This window comes from Cydia splendana, chromosome 20 (genome assembly GCF_910591565.1).
Source record: "Cydia splendana chromosome 20, ilCydSple1.2, whole genome shotgun sequence".
Classification (NCBI taxonomy): Eukaryota; Metazoa; Arthropoda; class Insecta; order Lepidoptera; family Tortricidae; genus Cydia; species Cydia splendana.
Window position 1 is genome coordinate 3,878,713 of NC_085979.1, and position 16,651 is coordinate 3,895,363.

The 16,651-nt window shown below is 39.1% G+C and overlaps 1 protein-coding gene across 4 annotated transcripts in view; it reads left to right on the top strand.

The window, feature by feature from the left end:
- Positions 1–6,947: 6,947 nt before the first annotated feature.
- LOC134800692 (oxysterol-binding protein-related protein 3-like) overlaps positions 6,948–16,651 on the top strand; it is a 53,979-nt gene continuing 44,275 nt past the window's right edge. For all 4 annotated transcript variants that reach the window (XR_010145556.1, XR_010145555.1, XM_063773188.1 and 1 more), the window contains exons 1-3: positions 6,948–7,023; positions 14,563–14,710; positions 16,170–16,299. Coding sequence is in view for 2 of the 4 variants with exons in the window: in XM_063773188.1 (XP_063629258.1) it covers positions 6,981–7,023; positions 14,563–14,710; positions 16,170–16,299 (321 nt within the window). In the remaining 2 variants the exon portion in view is untranslated. The remainder of the gene's footprint in view (positions 7,024–14,562; positions 14,711–16,169; positions 16,300–16,651) is intronic.

Here is a 16,651-nt window from a genome sequence, read left to right on the forward strand (position 1 = left end):
CGGGGTATGGTTAAGTACGTTTAAGAGAACTAAATGGCATAGTTAATTAAAAAAAAAATTTTTTTTTATGCGTTTTATTAAAAAAAAAACTTTAAAAAGTAATTACTTAAATGTAGCATATAGCGTTGTTGTAACACGGGCATTACATTTAACTCAACCAAACAATTGAAATTTGTGACATATCAATGTCATTTCGAACATCGATCGACCGAGATTGTACTTAAGTTTACTAGCAAATGTATGAACTCATTCTAATCACTAATCAATATGTAAACCGGCCCTAAGGCAAGTGTACACGCTTGTAGAGGCCTTATAGGAAAAAAATAAATTATTGATTATCTCCGAAATGGAGTTAATTAGAATATCGGTGTCTTTGAGAAAGTTACTTGATTTAAGCTCAGGAATACACCCTTGAAATTAACGGAAATCAAAAAAACACGGTGTATATAACGAAATCGTCTAGATTCCGAAAAGTCGGCCAAGTTACTGTCTGTCTGTCTGTCTGTCTGTCCGTCTGTCTGTCTGTCTGTCTGTCTGTCTGTCTGTCTGTCTGTCTGTCTGTCTGTCTTTCTGTCTGTCTGTCCGTCTGTCCGTCTGTCCGTCCGTCCGTCTGTCTGTCACAGCCCATTTTCTCCAAAAGTACTGGACCAATTAAGTTGAAATTTGGTACCTACAGATATATAAATTTGTGACCCAAAGACGGACATCTTACGTAAACAAGTGAATTTTAAACATGGAGGCCACTTTTGGGGAGTAAATGAGAAAATTAAAAAATAGTGTTTTTTAAACTATATGGTGTTACATATCAAATGAAAGAGCTCATTTTGAGAATCTCAAATATATATCTTTTGTAATTTTATAATAAATAATTAAGGAGTTATTTAAGAAAATAACCAAATAAATGACCACCCGCCCCACCCCCTTTATCTCCGAAACTACTGGGTCTAAAATTTTGAAAAAAATATACAAAGTAGTTCTTTACCTGTATATGACAGGAAAACCAATTAGAAATATGCAGTCAAGCGTGAGTCGGACTAATTACTTAGTTTTTGAGCCGACCCCTACGGGTTTTTAAACAGGCAATTCACTCGCGTTTCACATATAAAAAATACATTGTTAAAAATTGGGTAATGTAACGCGAGTCCGACTCGCACTCGGCCGGTTTTTTTTATGTTTAGGACTTATAAAAATACCGAATATATAAATAAGCAGTGGGTTGACACCTAGATGCAAAGAGAATTGATTGTAATAGAGAGGTAAAGCCGAAGAAAAAACGTGCCCCTCATTTTGACATCCAAAAGATGGCGTTGTAAATCAATGTATCTTTTCCTAGAAATAATTATTTTTGATGTATTTTCTCTTAATCGAGTTATAAGTTCCAAATAGCTGATAATTGCAAATTAATACTAAATAATGTTTCACTTAATTGTTAAAATCCTAGAACTAGGACTCATTAGCGTACCTGAGTGCTAATTGTACAATGAACTTTGGACCCGGAAACTGTGGTTTCTTAGGTAATCTTGATATCAACTAAGCTAGTCTTTTTATCAAATTATCACACATAACACAATAAATTACTTGGTTACAATGAAGAAACAATATCAAACCGATGTCACTATTTTTCGAAAAGTCTAAACCTCGTATTACCTATTAGCAAAAAGAATAGATAGTATAGAGGGGTCCTGTCATTGTAAATTTTGTAGTCACTGTAAATTTACTGCCATCTATCGACACACGACTAAAACTCAAAACGAAAACGTATAAAGTTATCAAAAAATGTATATATATGGATATGGATAAATGATTTTATTATTTTTATATCATTTTGATCCATGTTCATTCACTGATATCTATGTGTTAAAATTGTTAAATATGAAACGGTGTCGTCACGCCATCTAGCCGAGGATAGGCTAAAGGTGTGTGCGCCATCTATTTGAGAATGACTTTTACTTGAATTCCGAGGCACGTTTTTTCCTTAGACTATTCGTCTTATACGAAGTTACATATGTCTTTGCTATTAGTATAGACTACTAGCCCCTACTACTATCGTTTAATATCTATTTTTATCGTTTGTGTTACAAGGGATCAAAATGATATATTTCCGTCAAGAATGTACATTGAATCCTGAATGAAGCGATGGATTCTAAAGTAGAATCCTGAGCGTAATGAGGGATATAAGTGTTAACGCCCAAGACGAAATAATTTTGATACCGTGTGACACATACTGCTTTTCACATCAACTATGAGGAAGTTGTTATGTTCCAAAATATGTATTATTTGATAAAAAAAAAATAGTAGGTATGTAAGAAAGAAAAAATCGTGTCCTAGAACCGAAAAGTACAATTTTGATCCCTCCTAGAAGGGAAGAAAAGTGCCACTTTGATCCCTCCTAGCGGGGAAGAAAAAGCCCTTTTTCGAATAGGTGATGTGAAAAATATATTTTATACCTTATCTGTATTATAGTGGGTCGCAAACAAGCGTATTAGCGTACTTAATGCATCGCCAGGGGTGCCGGCTTTTAAAATAATTAAAATATAAACACTCCTTTCTATCCTAGTGCCGCCCACCATACAAAATTATACCTAAGGAAGTTTGAACCTAGCTTTATTAGCAATTGGGTTTAAATTCGTTTGTTCGAAAATTTTACGAGACAAATGAAAATATATTACTTTATTTGTTTTAATGAAGGTTGACATTCCATCCAAACTGAATGTACATCTTGATGTACATTGGGCGGCACGAGGCTGTACTAGTCATACGTACAGGAGCTCGATTCAGATTTATAAACTGGTTACGGCTTTGATCTTATTTTGAGACGACCGTGAGGATAGCTCACTCTGATTAGTGCACGCGAAATGGGTAGTGCGCCATAAAATAGTAGAAATTAAATAAAATGGAAAAAAAACAACGGGTTACACTCCGGGAGTGCCGGCAGAAGTAAAAACTCAACGACATTGTAACTCAAAATATTAATAACAGCGCCATCTAGTGCAAAATGTCTGCAGCACTATGTATAATTGAGGTTAACGCCATCTAGCGTTATTTCGTCGCATTACTTGAAACCCCTAAGCACATCACTGTGAGTACTACAGTTATATTAATACCAGTTTGAGGGAAACTCACTAGATGGCATTTAAATCAAAAAAGAAAAACAATGACATTGTCCGTCACACGTGACGTCACACAAGCGCCCTGCCCCGCCTAAACGAAACAGCAGGCTGAGGCATACATTTTCGCCGCGCGGTAGAAAGACAGGGTTACGTCTTACGTCTTACGCTTTTTACAGGCGAGTTTAACAGTTTTTTCCCCACCTCTAAAAGTGCACAGCGCCGCTAAAGAAGTTTTCACTTCAAAAATGTCCATACTAAATTGTTGATTACGTCAAAAATGTGACAGTTAGGTAGGAAGTGGCGCCCTCAATAAACTAGATTTTTTTGTCGGACTATACCATTGGTAGAACGTCTGTAATATGGTAAGGTGGTTTGCCCTACAAGGATAGTTTGAAACGTTTTAGCCTCCGACCTTCGCCTAACAGTAGGGTTCGACCCCAACCCTAACGCCCTTTCTAAGAATCCCCGCCCTGTAAGAAAATCGCATATTTTATGTGTATAAGTTAAGTACACTGGCGTGACTGAAATTTTGCCCATACCTTTCGTACTTTCAAAGAATTAATTTCCTTACCCCTAGTGGGCAAGTAATCCGGACAAGGAGAGTCAACTAATAGGAACAAATTGACTTTTGCAATTTCCATTTAGTAGGAAATACAACTTCTATATTTGTAATTTGAAGTATGCTAGAGTAATTTCAGAAATTTGGTTTTGTTATTCCGAGAGGTGCTTTAGCAATATCGGAGGTGATGACGTCATGGGTGAAAACTAACTGTTTTTTAAATTCTAAGCGTGCTTTAGCAATATCGGAGACGATGACGTCATAGGTTTTACTAAACTGTACTGCGATTCCAAGCTAGCTGTTGTTATTCTAGAGATAATGACGTCACAGGCAAAAACTAAACTGTTTGCAATTCCTCCGCCCCTAGCAAACGGGCGCCGCGAGAGCATGTCGCGCGCGTGGTAGCTACCCGTCTCTATTTCTGTCTGTATGAATAAAAAAGCATTTGGTAGTATATCTCTGTACTAAAGAGGCACTATAAAAGCCTGTCGAGATATTCTACCCATTCCTTTCTTATTCATACAGTCAGAAAGAGACTAGTAGTTATTACGCGCGCAACATGCTCTCGCGGCGCACCTGTGCTAGGGAGGTTGGAATTGCAAACAGTTTAGATTTACCTTTGATGTCATTATCACTAGAATAACAACAGCTAGCTCGAAGTTGCAGAACAATATATTCCTGTAGACCCCAACTACACAGTAGGTCGCGGGTTAATATGTCCATGGCCCACAATATATCCTAAATTTATTATTTAACTTAAGTATGTTTTAAACAAAGAAGACACGAGACACGCCCGCCCGACATCCGACACAATACTAACTCTAACCAAATGAACGTAACAAGTAGCTGTGTTGGTATTACAAAACTCGTTTAGTGATTGGTACAACAATGAACATAAACACAACAAGTCTATCTACTAAATACCAGTAAACTTTGTAATGTCGCTATAGTAACAACTGAATTGTTATTTTAAATGGGGTAATGTTATTCCCGCGAACTCGTTTTTTAGATATTACAAAACTATGTAAGTGAGACATTTACTAAAATCATAACTTGAAATCACAGATGCTTTTTTCCAAAAATCACAAACTTTACTAGTAAAAATCGGAGAATTTTAGTAGTAATAAAAATGGATTGTAACAAATACTGAACTTTGTTTAATGCTCCATTTACTAAAGTCTGTTTGCTGAAATTAGATTTAGTATTACTGAGCTGTTTGTAGAAATAAATAAATTTTACAGAAATAGTGAAACTTCCATGATTACTACTAAAACTTCATTTTTTCCCCCAGTACAGAACTGTTTATTAATTCCTGGTGGTGATTTTTCTCTCAGTGTGCGCGTTTGCGTTGTCTATTTTTGTATGGGATTTTGAACAGGGCGCCAAGCGGAAAGCGGGACGTTTTGGAAACTCAAAATCCTAAACAAAATGACACTTAACGTAAACGCGTACGTCACGTCACGTTATCGAATGAAATGTACACTAGGGGTACCGTAAAATGGGGTGAGTAGGCGCACAACTGATATTCAAACTAGGGATGTTGCGGATCCGCATCCGCGGAACATCCGCATGATTTTCAACATCCGCAACTGCATCCGCATCCGCATGAAATCGATGCGGAGCATCCGCATGATGCGGATGTCGACCAAGTCGGTAACAGGAACGTATTAGCGGCGGCGCCGGCGGCGTAAGTGCTAGGTAATTTCGTCATTATATATAACGAAAATCGTCTAGATCCCGAAAAGTCGGCTAAGTTACTGTTTATTAAATAAAACGCACCTATATTCTTGCTCAAATACTAAACGTTTCGTTTTTTTTAAATAATAATTGCTAAAAATTTAATATATGACGTTTTTTAAGTACCAAATCTTGACATCCGCATCCGCGGATGTCAAAAAATCTGCATCCGCAACATCCCTAATTCAAACCTCGATAACATTTTGTTTTTACATAATATATGCTAACTGAATGGTATACCGGTAATAATAATAATGTAAGGTATAATAAGTGTTCCGGACGTTTGTATATTAGTTTTTATTTTATTTTGGGTAGTTCCATTTCATAACTTTGACGATAAACAGGAAAACCCACTTCACCCCGTAGTCCCTCGTATTTGGGGTGAGTTGGGTTTTCATATAAAGGTGATTTTGGAAGATTGTTGGATCGATTTTTTTTTATAATTATTACTATAGCTCCATTTTAAATTGGAATACATTCTTTTTGCAGCAGTAGCCTTAAAAACTCATATCACCCCCCTTTCAACCCTTCTCTCCCCATTCATAACCCAACTCTCCCCGCGAACCCTACTCACCCCATTTTACGTACGGTACCGTACCATTTCGTACCTTGTCACAGTGTATGATATACATCGAAAATACTTTTTTTTTTTTTTTTTTTTTTTTTTTTTTTTTTTTTTTAATTGAGAAAACCAAACAGTCATATAAACATATCAAAAATACAATACAAGATGTACTGCAACAAAAGATACAATAAAAAAGACCTGGAGGTTCATAAATTATAAATTATGTTAACTGTGTAAGTACAATTATAACTACTGCATATTAATACCAGATAGAAAAAAAACTGCTATCAGTACTTAGGTACTAAAACAACTTACGTTTAACTATGGTTTTTAGACTAGATATCGAATTTTGAAAGCAATCTATTTGTTTTTTGATAAACATTCTCATTTAATTTCCATGCTTTATCTTATGCCTATGGCTCGGTTTCCTTGGGCGATATAATTAATTATAATATTTTTGTCCGCAGCGCATCTAAAATGGCTGCTGGTGGCAGACTCATGTAGCGGCGACATGTCACAAGTGAAACACTCCGACCCGGCGGCCGCGGACAAGCGTAAGTAAACCACTGAGGCGTGCACATCCCGATTGTAATGTATAGCATTAAATGCGGCCTGTCACATCGCTTGCGTACTCTTTGCTAAAATGGCTGCTGGTGGCAGACTCATGTAGCGGCGACATGTCACAAGTGAAACACTCCGACCCGGCGGCCGCGGACAAGCGTAAGTAAACCACTGAGGCGTGCACATCCCGATTGTAATGTATAGCATTAAATGCGGCCTGTCACATCGCTTGCGTACTCTTTGCTAAAATGGCTGTTGGTGGCAGACTCATGTAGCGGCGACATGTCTCAAGTGAAATACTCCGACCCGGTGGCCGCGGACAAGCGTAAGTAAACCACTGAGGCGTGCACATCCCGATTGTAATGTATAGCATTAAATGCGGCCTGTCACATCGCTTGCGTACTCTTTGCTAAAATGGCTGCTGGTGGCAGACTCATGTAGCGGCGACATGTCTCAAGTGAAACACTCCGACCCGGCGGCCGCGGACAAGCGTAAGTAAACCACTGAGGCGTGCACATCCCGATTGTATTGTATAGAATTAAATGCGGCCTGTCACATCGCTTGCGTACTCTACGCATTATGTTACTTTTACCAAATAGAATAGAGTGTATAGAGGCGGATTGTTAAAGTAAATGATGTAGCCACTAAATTTACTGCTATCTTTCGACATAAGATTAAAACTGTTAGAACGCCATTTGACTTTGATCCTTATTCTTTCACTGATATGTGTTAATTTGTTGAATATTGAAACTAACGCCATCTACTCGACTGTAGGCCAAATGTTATGGCGCCATCGCTCGAAAAGATTGCACCATACCTTTGGCCTACTCTCGAGTAGATGGCGTTAATATTAATATTTAACAAGTTAACACATATCAGTGGAAGAATAATGATCAAAGTCATATGGCGTTCTAACAGTTTTAATCTTCTGTCGAAAGATGGCAGTAAATCTACTGTAGCTACATAATTTACCATGACAGTAACTCTCTATTTGAAATTCTCTTTGCTTTTACGATACGACATCCGCGCTTGGCAACGCATTACCCAAGGAGCCGCCGCCGACGTGCTGCATTAGGGTGGTATTCCACCTTTCCAATTTTTTTTGTCCAATATGCATTGCGTCTCACTCTCTCATTAAGCAAAATGTGAGACGCAAATACACAGACCAATATATTGGACAAATGGAATAGGCTAGATGACAAATTTTCATTTATTGTATCAATCGATCAAGTTTGTTTTTAGGATCATATGAGTATATGGGACCCATTGCATTAAAGCAATACAAAAGTCAGAAATGATAGTCAAAGTCCGACAGTCGTACTTCACTCTCGCGAAACTCCTAACAAAACGATAATTGAACGTGACGTCAAGGTCACTGAGTGTCCATCTTGAAGTATGGACAAAACAAGAAAATTGCGTTTTTGTCGGTGAAATATTGCGTTTATGTGTATAGTTGCGATACAATATTGTTTTAGATAAAATGTAAGGAATTGAATGGTATCCTTCCTTACTTTTACCTATTTGGAAGTTAAAAAAAACTTAAATTTTAAACTCCTGTCCTGTATTATTGTATTATTTCCATATATTATTATAATATCCACATTATTGTGATAAATTGCTTATTTGCTATTTATTTTAATAGATTATGTTAAAAAATTCAACATGTGTCATCATCCCTATACAGGCTGGCGTCCACTAGACTCGCCGAGGCGAATCGAATCGAATCGCAATAATTTGCCTCCTATATTTTATATGCAACTGCGTACATTGACGAAGAGCCGCGGCGCGCCGATCCGAATCTACCGCGCGCATTGCTCGTCAGGCGAATTTCTGCGGCTACGCGTTTCGACTCGACTCGCCGCGCCTCAGTGGACGCGGGGTAGCGGATGACTGATGACGGGTGGTTTCGTTTTTGAGCTTAGGTACTTTCGGATCTAGGTTCAAAATGAACGAAGAATTATTAAAAAATATTAAATATTTAAAAATTTAGCAGGGTCGTTTATGAGATCCAAATATAAATGGTGAAATTCGCCGAAGATATTCCGCTTCTTGTTTATATCGTGTACCCAGTGTTTGTGCACTCGTCGCTTACTTGTTCTCTCGCACTCTTCTTCTTCAAAAAGAATTTGAAACAATAGCATTTCTTCGTCCGAACTATCCATCATCGACAAACTGTACAAACACGACCTCAGCACAGAGGGCCTACCGCGATCCACGTTCGACGTGTTGCCTCTCTGTCGGACTTGTAAATTCGTACGTAAGTGTGACAGGGAGGCAACACGTCGAACGTGGTTCGCGGTAAGCCGTGTGGCTCCCGTGACTTCGACTCGCTTCGATTCGTCTGTGATGAACGCACACGGAAAAAATGCGACTCGATTCAACGTGGCTCGATTCGACGCGATTCGACTTTAATGGACGCCAGCCTCACACCCTTAATAGGTACGCAATACGCATTACGCACTGGCGATGGCGTGGTGCAGCCTGAAACGGAATGAGTTGTATTTTCCGAATGTCCGGAAATATTCCAGAATGCTTCAAAAAACCAAAACTCACCAAATACAGCGAAATAATAATTAAAAGTATATGGCAATTACTAAAAATCTTTAAATAACTAAGTTAATTAAGCACAAAATTGCACAACATAGTTGACTTTTGCCCTCAGCTATGACAAGGTAAAAACACAATAATAAAACAAGTAATTAATTAATTAGCGTTTAAATTGCTGTCATAGTTATTGTTATTAAGCTGTCATTGTTTTAAAGACACCTTCGACATTCTATTGTCATAACTAGCGATTGCAAATCCGTGAACATTTTTCAAATCCGGATTTTCGGATTTTGGTTTGACCGAAATCCGAAGTTCGGATTCAATCCGGATTTTAAAAAAGGAATATGTGGGATAAAGGCAAAGTGAAACAAACAATCAAATTAAGTTGTTTTTATTAAAAATAAAAAACAGAATGCGTACACTGCTACGCCAATAACAAAATCTTTAAAAAACAATAAAAACAAAATACATACGTACACTCCCAAGTAACAAAAGGTTCTATAACTAAGGCATTTTATCACCAAACAGTGATATAGTAGGCCTATAATGGTAACCATTGTGACTGCTTGTACTATAAAGGTTTTTAACAAAGCGTTTTGTTTCTATAAGATTAAAGACCTTTTAAGTACTATAATTTAGCTCTTAGAACGCTTATAGAATCATACAAAAGAATCTTTAAAGTGCTGCACTGTAATATATATGCAAAAAGCGATTATGGTACTATTTAATACTATAGACGACTTTACTGATGCTTTTATGTACCTATTTTGCACTAATAATGCGTCAAAGTAACTTTTATAGTACTAGTATTGTAGCAGTATAGTAAACATTATTAGAGGATCAATCTGTACTTAACGTACTTAACGTTTTAGCTTTTTAAAAGCTCTCTTAACATCGCTATAAGGCTAGAAGAGTTCTCTAAAAGTCATGAAAGTTTTTCTATAGTGCTATATAGTACCATAAAAGTTACCTGGTACGTTGCTAAATAACTTAAATCGTAACTTAAAAAATGGCTGCTGTTTTCTGCCATAATAGCATAAGAAACAATGGCGAATGAACTTATTTAATATTTTAGGCACCCACGACGCAAGTATGATAAAAAAGATCACTGGAATCGTTTACGGTGCAAAATAGCACTATAAACATGTTTCATTGGTTACTTTTATAATTCCAAATTGCGACATAAACGTTGCAGACAGCACTATTTTAGTACTAAAGAGCGTTTCTCGTCACTTTTACATTTCAACCATAGAGCTGATTTATCACCGTGAGAGCCTTTATGTAATGTTTATAGAATAAATCAGTGATAAAACTAGGGCCTATCTGGGGTTTTGTAAACGTTTACAACACCATTATAGTGCTAATCATGAACACTAATTAGCACGCTCCAAAACGTTCTCAGGACTTTTATAGTACCAAATTTTGTTACTTGGGCTGCTACGCCAATAAAAAAAGCGGACGCGGGGCAAGCATACAGGTGCGAGCGAGTGCGCGACGCGCAATGCCCGGCTGGCAATAGCTCTCCCGCGTTACCGCTTCATGTGCACCGCTTTTTATTTCGCATTAGCATTAATTTTGAGCAAATTAGTACTGGTGGGAAAAAATCCGAAAAACCGGTTTTTTCTTTTCAAAATCCGAATTTTAAAACGGATTTTCAAACGCTCCGAAATCCGGATTTTTGAACTTCGAATAATCCGGATTGCAATCACTAGTCATAACATCACTATAGTTCGTTTTTTTAGCATTAGAAAAACGTAAACAATCTTGACATTCTTGACGTGTCTTTTTACTGAAACACACTTTTGAAAAATAAGTCACGGCAAATATGTAACAATTATGAATCAATCCAGAATCATATACCTACGATTATTTACATTATTTGGCTTTCATAAGTAATCGTCAAGATCGCGTAGTCTTTTTCTAACCTTAATGTACCTACTCGAAATAGCCTCCTTTTCAACATTATCTAATGCACCTCATTTGAATATATATGAGCATTTAAATAACCGTTTCGTTTATAACAGGTTAGCGTTTATATATGACCTAGTTTCAGTTTCAGTTGACGTGACTGTAAAATCGAATTCCTAGGTCTTCTGGCCAATCGCCAACACTACTGTTCGCATTTTAGTGCTAAACAATTTCCTGTCATTATTCTATAAACCTACTTTGTTTTGCTTTACAATGAAGTGAAGTCGATTTCTCGAATATGGTGTGACAGGTGCCTTAAGCCGTAATAAACTTCATAATTATTTGTACACTCAGCATAAGTGGTAGTAATAAAACAACGCTCCAAAAGTATCTGGCATCCTTAAAATCGTTTTCAAATAGAGATATTGTTGTATTGTATTATAGTTCGGGCGATTTTCCGAAACTCGACGTCCTGCGCCTATTTTGCGTGATAGGGGGTGGACTAGTCTTGCCAGCCCAGCTCCTCGAGGAATCCTATCAAACCTTTGATGTTGAGTAGGACCTCGGGGAGATCTCTCGGGGATCCGAGATGTTTTGCCCTGTATGGGGCCACTCCGCTGCATTCCAACATCACGTGAGAGGCTGTTTCTTCCTTCTCCATGCATTCACGGCATAGGGGACTGTCTGTGACACCTGTTATAAAAAGATGTTTGTTAAAAAGTCCATGACCTGTTATGACACTGGTTACCATACTCAGTCGAACCTTTCCTAGTTGAAGGAGCGTCCTTGTGAGCTTACCGTTGATGTCAGAAAAATAGAGATATATACTTGGTCAAGCAAATCTTGGCGTCACATGGGCGTCGAGTGAAAAATTTTATCATTAATTATTTTTTATTATACAATTTAGTTCTTGTAGTAACGAAACGGCGAAGCCACATATTTTGACTAAGGTGTAGAGTTTGTGAAGTTAGGGCCTGTAGAGTTAGAAGCTTGGCTCTACAAGAGATCTGATAACTTTTTGACATTGCGAGCCTTATGGTTTCGTATTGGCAACATTCTACGTGAAAATGTGTTTGTCTAGAATTAGATCTAGAACCAATAGAAAATTACTGAGCGAGGATAGGTATTATGTGAATTGATCCAATAGGGAATATTAGGCAAAGCTCTGCGTAAGTGGCACCTTTGTTGCACATACAGTAAACAAACCACATTGACACATCACACGTCACGTCAATCACATGGCCTACCGCGAAACAAGAAAATCGAAATTTCGTTATCTAATCCCTCTATCACTCTTGCATATTCGAGCGACAAAGGGGCAGATAACTAAATTTCGATTTTCGCGTTTACCGGAGGTCCTTGTTAACAAACCGCCTTGATGCATCAATGTCATATTTTATTGTCTGTGAAAACATGTCAAAAAACAGTTTAAGGCACAGTATGTATAAGTTAGTCTATGAATCTACTGAGTCGGTAGTGCTGCACTCTGGCGGCAGAACATTGCAGTAATATCCCGTATTGGTTCTTAACAAACACATCCCTCGCTACGCATTCTCGCACATCTCTGGTGGAGACGCCGCCTATTAAGGGTCCGTAACACTGAAATTACAGACTTGCTACAAATTGACTATTTCGGCCAGGTTTGTTATTAATGTAAACATTCCGACAAACTGACCTAAATACAATTAACAATTTGAATAAATCTACATAACTTTCGCGTTACCCGATCAAGTCGACCGTCACAATAGTTACATAATTACCATTATTTTAAAACAAGTATTTAATCCGTATTTACATATGAGGACTGAATTTTTTAGCCATTCCTCTAAATCTTATACCTTAAACGAGCAATTCTTGTGTATGTATTTATATATTTCGGGCATCTCGGAAACGGCTCTAACGATTTCGTTTAAATTTGCTATATGGGGGGTTTCATTTGGGGGTAATATATTACCTATATTAAATGGTTGCGTTACGTTGCGCGCCTTTGTTCCCTGAAAAGATTTGCTGGCCTATCATTCTGACCTCCACTGATGAACAGCTGCCAGCTCTAGTCATAAAGCTGCCTTTCCTCTTAGGCGGAGATAAGAGGCGACGTGAATTAACCACCATTTGTAAGCGGAGCGGAGAAGACAACCAATGTTATTATTGGTTGATGCGGGTATCGTTTCCTCTTATCTCCGCTCATCTCCGCTTCAGTGGTAAGGCAGCCTTAAGTGCCATCAATTCAAAACCTTAGGCTTAAACTACTAGTGTGTAGGTATAGTGCGTAGTAATTTTACGACAATAGAGATCCTATTGTAACATACGTAGTCATGTCACGCGTTCGTCATCAAATCGCCCTTGAATACTAAGTGAGTGATTTAATACTTTGACATGATATTAGGGACTTTTATATGGTTATTTGTATGTAAAACTATTAAATAATATCACGTAATACTAACGACATTGTATTACGGTTTTTGCATAATAAGAAACAGAACCGGTCAAGCGATAGATGGCCTTCAGCAATTAAATACCTAGTTATAAATATCGGTTGGATGTTATGGAATCTTTGAATAGTTCAACTTAAATTCATTGAAAAGAACTATAACTTCCATAACTCGGGAACACATATTCGCCCTCATCACCTCATCAAAAACATTAATGTCCTTAGAGGGAATAGAGGGTTTTAACCCAGTTTCGTAGGTAGGGCTACCGAACCGAATAGACTACGGGTAATAGGACGTTGTTTGTTTAATTACAATAACGGGGAGACCGAGTTTTGCTCGGAAAACATATAAAAACTCAAAAATGCGCGTTTTCTCAGAGATAAGACCTAGGGGCTGTCCATAAATTACGTCATCGATTTTTGACCCCCCCCCCCCTATAATCATCCAAAAATCATGCTTCATATGACCCCATTTCCTCCTACTTCATGCAACCTCATCCGATGTCCAGACCCCCCCCCCTAATTTGAAATGACGTAATTTATGAATAGCCCCCTAGCTAGATCGATTTTTTTTCGATTTCGCCTCCCCCATATAGCACTTTTCATTGAAATCGTTAGAGCCGTTTCAGAGATCCCCGAAATAAATATACAGGGTGTTTGGTACATCGTTTGCCAAATTAAAACGGCAGATAGGTTGAGTCATTTGCTATCTACTCATGCCTAGAAAAAAAAAATTGGCCATGGTTTTTTTTACTACGACTCAACCTATCTGTAGTTTTAATTTGGCAAACGATGTACCAAACACCCTGTATATCCAAAAATTGCTCGTTTAAAGGTATAAGATTTTAAACCTATTCTTTGACGTGAAATTTTTAATTGAGGATTATTTTCTAAAAGATATGCTGCCGGCGGTCATAGTTTAAGCTTCACCAAATCATTTACGGTATTATCCCAATGGGCTTGGCCGGTCGAAGTTTTTAGCAGTTGGCGCCATCATACCTTGCCCTAGAATTGTGTCTTGGTTTTTTAATACCGTGGATGCCAGCCTTTTTAGCCAAATCTCATAGAAAAAGGGGCAACCTTTGACAGTTGCCAACCCCATTGAGATGTTTGGAACCAAGGATAACAATACATTCCATTCCAGCAGACCGCAGACGAGGCGCGGCGGGCCGAGCGGCTGCGCTGCGGCGCGCGCCGTCCGACTCCGACTGCTCCGGCGAGACCGCCTCGCTGTCCGCCGACAGCGGCGAGCGCCGCCCGCCGCCGCCGCCGCCGAGAGGGAAGACTAGGAAGTGAGTCATCTCTTAGAGCATTTAATAACTGGAGTCGCCTTTAAGGGTAAGCCCCTCTGCCGAAAACCTTGCACAATTGTGCAAACTTTTGTATGGACTGACATGGCTATTTGTACGTTACGTTGAAATCAGCATGTAGAAATAGCAATACATTTGACGTCCCCTCCCCCGCAAAAATCGGCAGACGGTTATGTACAGAAAATGACAGCCATGACGTCTCCAGTTACTAAATGCTCTAAGTAGTCATCTAAATATTTCACCTGTGCTAGATGGGATGGGGCCTCCCATCTAGCACCGATGGGATGGTATGGGGGAGGATCGTGCTGTGAGAAGAGCGTATTTGGGGCACCCAGGCGGAAAACGTCCGTCTGGGCGTCCCAGATACCGCTGGAATGACGAAGCCCTAAGAAACCTATCCGCCCTCGGAATACCCAACTGGCATGAAGTGGCGCATAATAGGTCAGAGTGGCGCTCTCTTGTTTCAGAGGCCAAGATCCTTTTCGGGTCACTGAGCCAGTGAAGTAAGATGGGTTAGTTAGCTGAAACTTTGGTATGTGAAGAGGCTTAGGTGTAATATGGAAGAAAAACAATGGCTCTAGACCAATGCGATTGCAAGATAATAAGATATTTTAGGCATAACTCAAAATAGATAGACAGATACCTGCATATAGTTGAGAAAAAGACAGACAACACACTAAGGCGTTGGAACAACCGTCTGTGTCAGAAGGGTAGGGTAACATTGCGCTTTGACACCGACTGCTCCGGCGAGACCGCCTCGCTGTCCGCCGACAGCGGCGAGCGCCGACCGCCGCCGCCGCCGCCGCCGAGAGGGAAGACTAGGAAGTGAGTTATATGAATTTATCTGTCAGTAGACTTAGCACAGGAACGCCGCAATCTCGCTTGCGAGATGGACTCGGTAACATGTGCACGGGGCGGCGCCGTCGCCGTGAAATGGCGCGGCAACGCAGAAATGTACGGCACCGCACAGTGGAAATATCGTGAGTTTTTACGACGCCGTTTAACGATGGAGTGCCGTAAATTTCTACTTTACCGCGCCGTGGACATGTGTCATGAGGAGTATGAGGACATTACAGTAGAGAAAAAGACAAACAAAGTAAAAAGTGACAGTCACCAAGACGTTAGAACGGCCTTCTATGTCAGAATGGCAGGTTGGCATTGCGTTTTGACTCCCAACTGCTCCGGCAAGACCACCCGCCGCCGTCACCGCCAAGAGGGAAGGCTATTATATTGTTAGGAAGTGAGTCATCAAAATGTTTACACGGTTATAGAATGCTAACGGAGCTGATATTTTGTGTGTGAAGAGATTTAGGTGTAAAATGAATGAAAAACTAGCTGTAACCCCAGGATAAAAGATAAAAAGAGAGGTAAATACTGCTTTTCACGTCAGCAATGTGTAAACGGCTTATAACTCGTAACATAAATTAATGTTTTGTTCTAGCCGGCGGCGTGGCAGCGAATGGGAGGTGCTTGAGGGTCTGAAGGACGGGCAGCGCTTTGAGCGGCGGCCGGAGGTGTTCAACGGGTTCCTGCATAAAAAGAGGAAGTGGCCTTTGAAGGGATGGCACAAGGTATTTACTGATTTTTAGGGTTCCGTACCCAAAGGGTAAAGACGGGACCCTATTACTAAGACTGCGCTGTCCGTCTGTCCGTCCGTCTGTCACCAGGCTATATCTCATGGTGCTAGTTTCTTTATATATACTAGGTTCACACAGAGATTTAGTTTCAAGTATTTACTATGCTTAACCTAAGTTATAAGAGCTTTAACCTGTTGATCGCCAAAGACGTCAACTGACCCTTATTATATTCACGGCGTCTTTTCTTTTATAAATCTGATCGATAAACAAGTTTTTAGCAAAAGTTACACGAAATAAAAATTAAAAATATTCATTCATTCGTTGTATTTTCTTTTGTGCAATAAAC